This window comes from Hevea brasiliensis, chromosome 1 (assembly GCF_030052815.1).
Source record: "Hevea brasiliensis isolate MT/VB/25A 57/8 chromosome 1, ASM3005281v1, whole genome shotgun sequence".
NCBI classification, from domain to species: Eukaryota; Viridiplantae; Streptophyta; class Magnoliopsida; order Malpighiales; family Euphorbiaceae; genus Hevea; species Hevea brasiliensis.
In genome coordinates, this window is record NC_079493.1 from 3,621,618 (window position 1) to 3,635,163 (window position 13,546).

At 36.2% G+C, this 13,546-nt stretch overlaps 1 protein-coding gene and 1 long non-coding RNA gene across 3 annotated transcripts; one reads left to right on the top strand and one right to left on the bottom strand.

The window, feature by feature from the left end:
* The first annotated feature begins 539 nt into the window (after window positions 1–539).
* LOC110667322 (auxin response factor 4) lies at window positions 540–9,645 on the top strand. 2 transcript variants are annotated; one of them, XM_021828128.2, is made up of 13 exons: window positions 540–1,464; window positions 1,602–1,658; window positions 1,899–2,084; window positions 2,189–2,273; window positions 2,350–2,440; window positions 2,829–2,993; window positions 6,297–6,416; window positions 6,503–6,578; window positions 7,579–7,741; window positions 7,813–8,552; window positions 8,634–8,824; window positions 9,272–9,459; window positions 9,573–9,645. In XM_021828128.2, exons 1-12 carry the CDS (start codon window positions 1,153–1,155, stop codon window positions 9,432–9,434), a joined length of 2,349 nt encoding a protein of 782 aa, XP_021683820.2. In that variant the 5' UTR covers window positions 540–1,152; the 3' UTR covers window positions 9,435–9,459; window positions 9,573–9,645. The 2 variants fall into 2 exon arrangements, with proteins under 2 accessions (XP_021683820.2, XP_021683821.2); XM_021828129.2 differs by having other exon boundaries at window positions 9,272–9,645.
* Window positions 9,646–9,970: 325 nt separating this feature from the next.
* Window positions 9,971–12,521, bottom strand: LOC131168961 (uncharacterized). Its single transcript, XR_009147116.1, has 4 exons — window positions 12,040–12,521; window positions 11,764–11,818; window positions 10,984–11,040; window positions 9,971–10,550 (listed from the first exon to the last, which is right to left on the bottom strand). It is a non-coding gene; the product is annotated as an uncharacterized LOC131168961 (long non-coding RNA).
* Between the last annotated feature and the right edge of the window lie 1,025 nt (window positions 12,522–13,546).

Consider the following 13,546-nt stretch of genomic DNA (forward strand, 5'->3'; position numbering starts at 1 on the left):
TATTGACAATTCTATTTCTCGCCGAGTCCCATGATAGTTGCTGCCAAACTCCTCAGGGGCCCAACTCTCTGTTGACAATTCTATTTCTCGCTCTCTCTCTCTCTCTCAACTGGGGCATTCCTCTGTCTGGTTGCTGAATGCTGATGCCTCTAAACTCTAATCCATGAATGAAACTTAACTGGAAGACCGTTACCCTACAAGAATTGGTCCTTTCTTTTGGACCATTGAAGAACCTTACTCTGTGTAAAGAATTAGATTAATTTGATTATTAATGGGTTTTAGATATTTTATATGGTTTTTTTTATGGATTCAGCATTGTTGGGTTGTTGTTATCTCATTGTTTCTTTTGAAGCCAAAAACATTTGAGGGTTTCATTGAATGAAAACCCCCCCATTTGTCTTGGCGGAGAACCCTCATGCAATTTCACTGGGAAAATTAATTAAAGAATTAAAGAAAAAGGAGATTAATTCTAATAATAATAATAAAAAAAATAAAGAAAAAGATATAAAGCTAAGGCAAGGAAAGCAACTGAGAGATAGTGAGGAGGGTAGGGAAGAGTGTGGGTTATGTACTGTCTAGCCTGTCCCCTCCACCCAACTCTCTCTCTCTCTCTCTCTCTCTCCTTCCCTCAACAGTCCAAGTCCAAAAGCCACCACCACATTGGCTTTTTCTGTATTTTGTTTTCTGTGCTTCCTATGCAATTGTCTATGTCTGCTGTTTCTGCTCCCTCTTCTCAGTGCCTGCAAATGGGGGAGGAATCATACTTTGAATTTCTTGTTATTATTTGATACCCTTTTCTTTCTTCTTTCGTTCTCCATTTTTTAGCTTTGTGTGGGTATCCTTTCTAAACATGACCTTCTTGTTGCTTTCTATTAATCTTCTTGCACTACTCTCCTGTATTTAGCTTTATAGGTACCCTTCAAAAATATGAGTTTCTTGCATGATTTGACCTCATTTCCAATTTTCTATGGTTTTCTCTTAGCTCTGTTGGTACCCTTCTTTTCCACTTGATTATTTTCCTGCCCCTACTCTTTTTTTTTTTTTTTTTTTTAATTTCTTGATAGTTTTGCCTTTTTGGGGTTGGTTATGGGGTTGTACTTGATTTTTAAAGCCCAGTACTAAGCTAAGATAAACAACACTGGGTGGGTTTTCATGGAAATTGATCTGAATCATGCAGTGACTGAGGCGGAGAAGTATGCATTTTGTACTAATGGGGACTCTTCCTCTTCTTCATGTTCTTCTAATTCATCTCCATCTCCAGCGTCCTCTTCAATTTACTTGGAGCTTTGGCATGCTTGTGCTGGCCCTCTCACTTCACTGCCCAAGAAAGGGAATGTGGTGGTCTACTTTCCTCAAGGCCACCTGGAACAGGTTGCCTCTTCCGCTCCTATCTCTCCTACGGAAATGCCCACCTTTGATCTCCAGCCACAAATCTTTTGCAAAGTTGTAAATGTGCAACTCCTTGTAAGTAGTAAACTGGGTTTTCTTAATTTTCTCTGCATTCTTTCTATTAGCTTTCTTGCAAGGTCATAACTTTCCATTATTTGATTCTTTCTAGCTTGCCTCTGCTTTTTTGCTTTACTAATTCTAATCTGAACCAGGCCAACAAAGATAATGATGAGGTATACACTCAGCTTACTTTGCTTCCTCAACCAGAGGTATCATCTTGGAATTGACGTTATAGCTCATTTCCTTTCCTTCTTCATCTGGGGTTTTATGTTCTATTTAATTGTATTATGCAAGGAAAATTGCATTCTTTTTGGGGCGTAGGTACTGTATCCTTTTAGGTCTTAATGAATTTATTGTTTTTTTCTCTTTACCTTATAGTCTCACTCTAAGAGGTAGCTCAAATTTTATATTTTGAAGTTGACGGCGTCATTTTCTGGGGAATTCTGTAGTTGGTAGGACAGAATTTAGAAGGCAAAGGTCTTGAAGATTTAGGAGTGGATGAAGAAGGTGGGGGTGGATTACCAGCAAAATCAACCCCTCATATGTTTTGCAAAACACTCACGGCTTCTGATACTAGCACCCATGGAGGGTTCTCCGTTCCCCGTAGAGCTGCCGAAGACTGTTTCCCTCCTTTGGTATGATTTTTCTGCCTTTAATTACTCTAATATTACTTGATAGACTAATTGGGTATCTTTAGTTAGAATTTGTTGGGAATGTGGTGATATTTCTTTATCTATAGGATTACAAACAGCAGAGACCGTCTCAAGAGCTTGTGGCCAAAGACCTGCATGGAGTAGAGTGGAGATTTCGACATATATATAGAGGTAAATCTTAATAGAATATTGGGTTAGGTTCAATTGAGGGAAATATTGATAGTGTTTAACGTTTATTGCTTTTTAGGTCAACCGAGACGGCATCTGCTTACTACAGGGTGGAGTATTTTTGTGAGTCAAAAGAATCTTGTTTCAGGGGATGCTGTGCTATTTCTGAGGTATGCATGTGGATAATGATTCTGAAATACATTTTTATACCTTACTTGAATTTCAGGGAAAATTTCCCTTATAAAAATTTTCCAATTTTGCCTATAAGAAAAAAAATTCATTAAAAAGGAAATGGAGTATTTAGCTACAAAATTTGATGAATGGAAGCACTTGCAGCATTAAGAAAAATCCCAAAAAAATGCAGCAGTGCTGGAAGGACTAAGAAAAATTCTTGTTGTACCAAATGAAAAAACATAGAAAAATATTCCTGAGGATATGACTTGTGAAGCAAATTATTGAAGAAAAGAGTCCAACTTCGTTTGTTGTATAAATGTCGCTAGGGGTTTCAACCATTTGGTCATATAATACTCATAATCCGTTTTCTTGTGGTCTTTGTAGGGGTGAAAATGGAGAGCTGAGATTGGGGATTAGAAGAGCTGTTCGACCAAGAAATGGTCTTCCTGATTCAGCTATTGGCAAGCAGAATTCATATCCCAGTATTCTTTCTCTAGTGGCTAATGCAATATCCACCAACAAGATGTTTAACGTTTTGTACAGTCCAAGGTATCACTAGTATCAAAACTTGGATGTTATTAATCTTTCACTTAGTCCTGTCATTTTGTTACTGTTATTAAATCTTTGCTTAAAAAGCATGGGCTCTTCAATACAACAACAATTAAATTTTGATCTCAAACTAGTTGGGTCAGCCGTATAGATCCCTTTTCATCAACTCTGGTTGAAACCAATTCCAGATCAATATCTAAAAAATGTAAATCTTTTGATACTACTTCTCTCCATGTCATTTTGGGTCTCCCATTTCCCTTTCCACTCCTTTCACCACTAACTTATTACATTTTCGTATTGGGGTGTTCAGTGCTCTACATTAGATATGATCAAATCATCTTAATTGACCCTTTCTTATTTTATCTCTAATGAATACTATATGCACTCTCTGGTTGATATGCTTATTCATAATATTATCTATTGTTCATTCTCATATAACATAGCTAGCCTAATCACAGTTCTATAGAACTTATCTTTCACTTTGTAAGGGATCCTATGATTGCATAGTACACCCGTTGCACTCCTACATTTCATCATCCTATTTTGATCCTATGAGTTACATTTTTGTCTATTACTCCGTTCTTTTGGATGATAGAACTTGATACTTGAATTAGTTACATTTTGGCACTAAAACTCCATCCAATCGAATTTCCCTCTATTTATTCTACAAGAGCGGAACTTGCAATGCATATATTCGGTCTTACTTCTACTTAAGCTAAAAATCCTGATTCTCAATAGTTTTTCCCACAACTCCAATTTTTTATTAACTATTTCACTATTTTCATCCACTAAGACAACATCATCTACAAATAACATGCATGCTAAAATATTATCTTGAATATGATTGGTTAGCTCATTCATAAATGAGGTAAACGGATACAAACTCAAAGTTGATCCTTGATGCAAACATATGTTATGGAGAATTTGTCAATATCCTCTCCCACTATTCTTACACTTGTAACCGCCCCCTCATACATGTCCTTAAATGATATTTATATATTTATTTGTACTTTATTGTCATGATACAATGTTCACTAGGACCTGACCATATAACAGTTTTTCCTGATGTGTTATGAGAATACAATCCTTTTCAATTAAATTTGTAGGGTAAGCAGCAAGACCCTCTGTATATATTGTAAAATAAACATACTGACTGATTAAGGCCAAGGAGAATTACCTATTTAAATACTACACTTTCTTATTTAGATATTCAACTCTATTGAACTACTAGTAAAGTAGCCATTTTGTTTACTCTTCTCATGGTCTGTGGAATACATAAGCATGCCAGGGTGGTCTGAACTGAGAGATTCTTAAAAGTGATCCTGAATGTTTAGTAGAGAGTAGAGATGAGAATAATGAGGCAACTGTGCAGGATGCAATAGGCAAATGTGTGTTTGAATTATTGTTGAGATATAAAGAAGTTTGTAAGGTGCATATTGGAGGAATTATACTGGAAAGTTTCAGGTGTTCCTTAGCATGCTTCAATGATGACGTTATTTTAAATAATATTATCATTTTTATTATTCCACCTCATGTAGTGAAACTGACTTTGAGATTTAGAGTGCCTACAACTTTGGAATCAGGTTTTTTGTTACTATAAATTGCTCATCTGGACTCCAGCTAGTGAATATGGGTTGCTGGTTTCACATGCTATTAAATCTAATAAGACTCATTAAATAATTAGAATGCATTATACATACCATTAAGCCCTAAATTATAAGGCCCATTAAATGTCAATTAAAAGCTCATTCTATTTAAAATACTATTGTTTTTTAAAATTTTATTGATAAAAAAATTTAATAGTATATTATAAAAAAAATAGATTTTTGAAAATTGCTTTTACTAATATTAATCTTGTAAAATATATACATCATAAAATTTAAAAATTATGAAAAAAAGAAATTATTTTATTGGTTGTTTTTAGAATCGAAATTATACTAATTAATTGTAATTTATATATCACGAATTGAATTAATATAATTCATGTATCGCGCACTGAATTCATGTACTAACGTACCGATTAAGTCTACCCCTTGCGTACCCTATATTTAGCTAATTGGTGAATTGTGTATCCATGCCTGTACCATGATCCAAGACGTTCTGCATTCCAGGTAACTATGATTTGGAGTCTATAGTGCCCCTAGACAGGCTTATAAAGTTTGCGATATAAGCATTGTGTTTTATTATAGAGTAACATTAGTGGCTGGATCAAATATCACACAATGGTTAACATGCAGCACCTATGAACAATTTGAGCTAAATAAGTGCTTAATTATGAATATTAAACAAATTTTGACTTACTACCTAATAAACAATTTGCTGTAGTGAAACTATCCTTTATTCTCAGCACATAAAGCTGCAAAATTGTTAAAGGTGTTGTTATTTATTCAAATTTTTGAATATCGGTGTGGAATTGGTTTTAAACAAAGTTGAATAGCAAAAAAGGAGTCATATACTTGACCCCAATTAGTTTGGGATTAAGGCTTAGTTATTGTGTTGTCTTTCTTTTTCTCTTATCTTAATTGTGCCAATTATAGTGCTATCTTACACATAAGCAGGCAAAACTTGGCCAATTGTTGAAAGCATTTCTGTTGGACTGTTGAACATCTTTGAGGATTCAATAATCTAGTCTTATTCAAAGTTGCATGAAATAGATTTGGTTGGAAGTGCAATGGATGCAGGCTAATTCTACTAGGAGTTTTAAAAATGTAAACCACATGAATTCTTGAGGCATAGATTCACTCATGCATGCGCATAAAAACAATTTAAAGTGCTCGTTCAATTTATGTGCATACGAAATTGGTCGGAGAATATTTTAGAGGATTCACTATTGTTGACAGAATTTCTGCTGGGTTGTTGAACATCTTAGAGGATTCCCTATTCTAGTCTTACAAATAGTTGCAGGAAATAGATTTGGTTGGAAGTGCTATGAATGCAGTTTACTTGTAGGAGCTCATGCATGCACATAAAAGAGTTTAAAGTGCATATGCATTTATGTGCATACAAAATTATTCAGAGAATATCAAGTCTGTAGTACTATTAAAAAAAGTGACTTTTTCTTAATGTACAAATTTTAGGTTTCAGGGTAGTGAAAGGATTTAATGGTAAGTGCCATTTCAGATTCAAATTGAGGATTCCTGGGATGGTTCAGATAGCACTTCTTATTTGGTGTTATCTATTATGCTATCAGTAATAGCTATTATTCATAGATATTTGACAGGGATATAGTTTTCTCTTAAATTCTTGTAAATCTATTTGCTTTTTTTGCCCCCTAATGAGGCATATACTGTTACTCAAATGCAGGGCCAGTAATGCAGAGTTTGTTGTACCCTATAAAAAGTATATGAAAAGCATCATGAATCCAGTGTGCATTGGGACACGATTCAAGATGAGATTTGAAATGGATGATTCTCCAGAAAGAAGGTTACGCAATTTAGTATTACAGCAAAACTAATTCATGTCCCTGCAGTGATTATCTTTTAACATGATGGATTTTCTATGTTCTGCAGGTGCAGTGGTGTAATTACTGAAATAAGTGACTTGGATCCTTATAGATGGCCTAACTCAAAATGGAGGTGCTTAATGGTAAGTTTTTTAATCTTGCTTTACTCATCACTGAATATTAATATGTAGATAATTCTGTTTTCCATTTATTTCAATGTGATGTAAGCATGCCTTTGCTTGTTCTTCTGCCTTGAACATGAATGCGGGGACAGATCCAGTAGGGGGGCAATGGGGGCACTTGCCCACACTGCCCTCAAATTTCCTTTCAGAAAATAATTTTTCTGTGTAAAATTCTAACATTGCCCCATATTTGAAGGTATTAATTTGTCACCACACTCGAAGATGTGCCTCGCAATTTTTTTCTCCATTAAATAATTTTCTCTTATTCCCATTAAAGTTTGGATAGTTCATATTTTAGATCCCTAAAATTAATTAATTTGTTATTAATTGAAATAAACTTATTAGTTGAATGCATATATGAGTGACAATGTGTATTTATATGCCTATATGTTGCCCCCACTAACAAGAATTTTTGGATCCATCCCTGCATGAATGTATCAATCTCTTGCTTATATAATAGGCCAGACCTGTTTGCTCTGTAATCCTTATATTTCTCTCTCTCCTCCTCAACTCAATGATGAATGTTTACTATTATATAACAATAATGTTGTTACTGTTAGATGGTTACCTGTTTCGCTCCTTGAACACCACATCATTGTTTCTTTATGAAGCAGCATTGGACTTAATTCAAGAACATTCTGTGAAAACAGCATTGGTTTTCATGTTGTCAAATGATTGACAGAATTACTGAAGCAAATAATGTTCTCTACTATAATCCAATTAGCTGCTTGCATAATTTGCATTCTTTTTTTTTCATGAAAATTGGGATACTGTGCAAGATAATAATTTGTAAATAGTCAGATATTCGGTATAGAAATGTAAAATATGATAATTCTGGAGAGTATTTCTTCATATTTGTAGTTGAATGAAAAAGTAGGATGGTGGACTTGTTTTTTTCTGATCTTCATGTGAGATGTGACTTAGTGATTAATATAGAGATCTTTGATGTGCCATTGAACAGGTGAGGTGGGATGAAGATATTGGTGGTGATCATCAAGAACGAGTTTCTCCGTGGGAGATTGATCCTTCTGTTTCGCTCCCCCCCTTGAGCGTTCAGTCTTCCCCAAGACTGAAGAAACTGCGGACTGGTCTGTCAGCAACCCCACCTGATAACCCCATAACTGGTACAATATTTGTCCCACTTCTTAAGCTTACTAATTTGTGCAGGTCTGAAATCTGTTTTATGTTTTTGCAGGAGGGGGTGGGTTTTTAGACTTTGAGGAGTCTGGAAGATCCTCTAAGGTCTTGCAAGGTCAAGAAAATGTAGGTTTCATGTCACCCTTGTATGGATGTGACACTTTAAACCGCCCACCAGATTTTGAGATGCAAAATTCAGCTCATCAAAATCTTGTGTCAACTGGAAGAGAAAAAGCTAATAATGGCGAGATAACAAGGGCTCGCTCAACCACTTACACAGGCTTTGCGGAATCTAATAGGTTTCCGAAGGTCTTGCAAGGTCAAGAAATATGCCCAATGAGATCACTGACTGGAAAAAGTGATTTCAACCTGGGTGCTTGGGGCAAAACCAATCTTGGATGTGGTCCTTTTGACATATATCAAGCACCAAGACCCAATTTCTATCCACTAGCAGCAGAAAGCATGCAAAATATGTATTTTCCTTATGGTGATTTGTATAAAACTGGCCAAGATCCTAGAATGCGCTCTTACACTGCTAACTTCCCAAGAGAAAATTTCCAATTCGGTGCATCTTCTATTCAGACTGCTAGGGATGAAGCTGGAAAGTCAAATCAACTGAATGACCACAAGTCACAGGAAACTATTTCTGCTCCACCAGCTTTAGGTGTAAATTTAATGAATCAAAAGGATAACTCTTTTAATGGGACTGCTAGTAGCTGCAAGCTGTTTGGGTTTTCGTTGACTGTTGAAGCAACTAATCCAAACTCGCAAAACTCTGGTAAGCGGAGTTGCACAAAGGTAAGCTGCATTAGAAGCAATGCTAGACATTGACTTGCCTTTTCACTTTGTTTCCTACTTGCTTACATAAGTTTGTTGAAGGTTCATAAGCAAGGCAGCTTGGTTGGAAGAGCTATTGATCTCTCAAGACTGAATGGCTACAGTGACCTGTTGGGTGAACTGGAGCGGCTATTTAGCATGGAAGGCCTTCTAAGAGATCCTAACAAAGGATGGCGGATCTTGTATACTGACAGCGAGAATGATGTAATGGTTGTTGGGGATGATCCATGGCAGTAAGTGTCTCTGACTCTCTGTAATGAAATCTTCTGGTATCCGCTATCCAGTGCATTACAAAATTGATGTGCATGCAATATACCTCATATTCCATATCAATAATAGCGAGCCTTCCTGTATGTTCTAGTGTGATAGTAGCTTTGTTAAAAAGCTAGGCAGCTAGCATGCGAAAAAATGCGTGTACCAGATATAGGATGTGTTACAGAAAAAAATAACTGGGCATTTTTCTTTTATGTTTGCATGTTGAATTCCAACTTTTTATAGCAAGGTGCTCCATTTGTAGGATTAAATGGCTGTATTGTGATCACCATTTGAAGCTGAATCTTTTAGATCATCAGTAGATTAGTGCATATTTCCCCTGTATTAAAATGAAAAACAATAGTACCTGCCAGTCAGGACTCTTAGCTAAATGCTCCTTACAGTGAGTTCTTTTTTCTCGTAAACAGTGAGTTCTGTAATGTGGTATCCAAGATCCATATTTATACCCAAGAAGAAGTGGAGAAGATGACCATTGGTGATGATACTCAAAGCTGTTTGGATCAAGCTTATGTTGTAATGGAGGCATCAAAGTCTTCATCAGTAGGCCAGCCAGATTTTTCTCCACAGTAATAAGGGTTTTAAATTCGTATATGTTGTAAGTACTATGCTTGCTGTGCTTGTGCAACTTGCTATTAAAACCTGAACCTAGTTATGTATCTTCTATCATTTGAGTTCCAAGTTCAATGATTGTCTTTATCAATGTAACAGATTGATGCTAAGAAGCTGCTTTGCCTGCCTTTTGTGGCATCAGATAATGAAGTGTGTGAATGGTTTGAAGTCACTTCCTTCTTCCTGTTAATTGTATGCATCACCATAAAAAAGTAGTATTATTCTTCCAAAGTTTTCGCCTTCGTTAGCAAATGAGGCAAAAGATTGAATTGCATGTGTATCAACATTGATGCATATGATTCAACACACTTTTAAGATACCTGGTTAAGGCAGGACTCGATGACTTAAGCAACTCCAGTGAAACTGGAAACTTATCCAAGCATAACGTATAGAGCTAAAGAGCTGCAGCCTTGAGCATTGGGAACCAATGTGCATCCTGGCTCAGCATACGTTTTGATATCCATGACAAAATGACAACTTCAGTTTGTTGGCTGTACTTTTCCCATTTTGATATCCCATATTTTTGTCAGGACAACTGTCAAGTAAGCAAATAGCCAGTACAGCTAGAACTGGGTTGACGCTTGCTTTCCTGGTTTGATGGTTTCTCCGATGCCTTCTCATCAATGGAACAAGCAGCTAGGGTTCTCATCCAAAACTTTCCTGCCTCTACATATCCTTAAGATGCTTGAATTTTTTGAAACTCCTTGGAATAATGAAAATGAACGCTAAGAGAAGAAATTTTCATGAAAATGAAATATAAAATGTTCATTTTTTGCACTAATTGAAAACTGGTAAATTTTATTCTTAGAATCGCGTATATCAGTAGTCCTTTCCCAGTGCTGTAAGAGACTCGCATTTCAAAATGAGTAAAAAAAATCATTTACTTGACTGTGGCAGGATGCTTCAAACAGCAACACACTGTGCATGTTCCTCTCATTGCTTAAAGAGTTCACGACCAATTATCATTCTTCTGATTTCACTAGTCCCTGCCCCAATTTAATACAGTTTGGCATCCGGAAGAAGGCAGGCAGTTGAGTACTCGTTTACGTGGCCATTACCACCTAAACATTGTATAGCCTGCAAAGTTGAATATGGGCACATAAATACGTTAATAATTTAAAATCCGGGGTGTGTGGTGCGTGACTGCATGCTATTAGCCCCAGGTCAAAATATGAAGAGAAGCAGCAGAATGACTCATTTCTGTAAAATCTCAGGAATATACCACGTGGACAAGAATAAAAAGCATGAAGATAGCAGTTTTGGCCAAGGCTGGTGGCAAAACGGCACCACACAAAACATGAGGAAATCAAAGAATTTATGTGGCTAGGCATAATTGACATGTATTGTTTGCTATGACTTTAAAATTTTCCTTGAATGTTTTCATTGTCATTTCTTGACAACCAAAAAGGAAAGAGAGGAAAGGCTCAAAGTAAGAAAGGAACACGATATTCATCCGGACACAAAATTCTGTAATTCACATATATATAAGTGCTTCGATTTTGTTTTTTACCTGCAAAGCAACATGGATTGCCCTTTCAGCTGCACAGAGTATCACCCCAGCACAAACCTGAGCAATTATATACACAGAAGTAATTACATGGTTAAGACAAAGCATCTTATGCAGCTAAATAAGATATTAAGCAACCCAATATCAACATAATGGGGTTAAGGGGAAAAAAATAGGAAAGAGAAACTGGGGATCGAACATTCAACACTTAAAAAGTAGTGAACAGGAAGGGAGAGATAGGAGGTGGGCATCTACCTATATAAGATAAACAATCCAACATAAACACAATGGGGTTAAGAATAGAAAGACAGGAAAGAGAAAAACTGGTGATCAAATGTTCAATGCTTAAAAGTAGTGAATAAGGAGAGAGAGAGAGAGAGAGAAGGTGGGAATCCACTTTGCATTTATTCAAAAATACACAAATGGACGGTTAAAGAAAAGAAAATACATAAAAACAAAAGGATATTGGAGAGTATACACACACACACACACACAAAGAGCAAACATCTAGCGTCTCCAATATATCTCACTGACAGATACCATGATAGCAAAAATGCAGTAAGTGAAAAGTCATAAGGATTTTGATCCTTCTGGCAAACAAATTTCACAAGAGAAAAGAGCAAAATAATTTTATCATGGACCTTTTCTCCATGAAACACATTTGACAAAGGGAGCACAAGACAAAGAGTGTAGGAGGTCCAAAACTGCAAATAACACTAAGCAAAGAAACCAAAAACCAGAAAAAATTTATCTAGACACAAGCGTGAAAAGGAGCATCATCACCTTTGGGTCAACTTTCCCATTGTCACAGTCCCTTGCAACAGAATAAACATATCACCTAAGAAAACAGAACAATTAACAGCACCTTGTAAAAATTAAAATTACAAAGAACAACGTGTTTGGTTAACATAACCATATTCCTTGAAGACTGTAAAGAAGTATACATGTCAGCAATCTTCCCCTGTAATTGCCAACTAATTAATGGAGTAAGGGCTAAGATTCCACAAAAATATCAAACGGTAAACACCAGAAATTTTTGCGTCAATAATGGAAATGAACCTGTATAAACTGAAATTCCCCAATTGGACGGCCAAACTGTTCTCTTTGTCGAAACATCAAGACATGCCTGCATGATACGCAGAGGCCCAGCAGCCAAAACAAGTCTCTCCAAATCTAGCCCTGACATCATGACATAAACTCCTGCAAGGAAAGGACAATAAATAATACTTAGCAACAAAATAGAAAATAGAAGACGGCAGACAATCATCAATTACAGTGTCATGCAAGCACAACAAGAAAAAAATGTATTCTTCCACCTGAATAGTTTCATGCACAAAGACGAAATAGCAGCTTTTCCTAGTATAAATGTAACTTCTATTGACATTATAATCTCAGCAGCTACTGACTTTGATGAGGAACTGATTGCACCAATTCTATACCAAGAGCCAATAACTAGAGCAATGGCTAAGAAGCTTCAAGACTTGGTACATAAGCACATCACTAAGTCCAACCTATTGCAAGCATTCGGTTTGGACTTGAAGGAGGAAAACCAACCTTGCTGTACATTCCTTAGCATATTTGAGGAGCCAAGAGACCAAGTGACATCTGTCCATGGTGGCATACAAGTCCATCCTAGTTGACATTTGATGTGGCGTCTAGGTGGAGTGCTTAGGTGATAGCACAATTGACAGCTCGTCTCCACCAACCTTTTGAATATGCTTTTGTCCATTTTGCAAAGATTGGAAGCCAAAACTTTGCCCACGAGCTCCAGCCATGCTTTAATCATTTATAGGAAAAGCAAAGTTACTACTTTCAACTTCAAGACAAAACATCTCTTTTTAGATTGTCTTTCATCTGTAGCCTTCTAAACCTGACCTTTCTATTAATGTTTAAACCTTGTATCTATTTTTAGGAGATATTGGTGTATTAACCAAGACATGCACATGTCCCATGGTTGTTGAGATGTCTTGGCAGAATACCCTAACCCATATTTCTGCCTTCTTTGTTTCATTTTAGTTAGAATTCATATGGTAATTTTTTTAGCAAAATTGCTGGAGCTTTGCTTCAAAGTTCTTCTTAGAACTCTCTCCATTTTTCTTAGCAAATTCTTGTCTTGATTTGTTAAGTTTTATTATATGTTCAAGATTGTTTATCAGCATAGGTGAATTGGTCTTGTTCTTGGCTGCCTTTTTTGTGAATTACTTTTCAGTTCTCCATCTTCAAAGGTGAAGGGTTTAAGGTTCAAGGGAGTTTCTTGGCTTGTTTTAAAGACGGTCCTTTGGTCTTTCTTCTTAGTGGAATCAGCTACTAAGGGGAGAAACCATATCATTTGGTATCAGAGCTTAGGCTCTCTTCAAAACAGGTTGGTCATCTATTGTGTTGTGTTCTTTTTTTTTCCTTTCTCCTTCTTTTATCTTCCTTGTGCTTCAGCCTTGAAGGTTCTTCAAAGCCTTGTGTTTTCTAGTGTTTTTAAGAAAATATGAACATATTCAGGGCTTAGTAGTGAGTTAACACTCAACACTACTAATCTTAGGGTATATTGGAGTCTTTCTTGCATCTGTCTTTG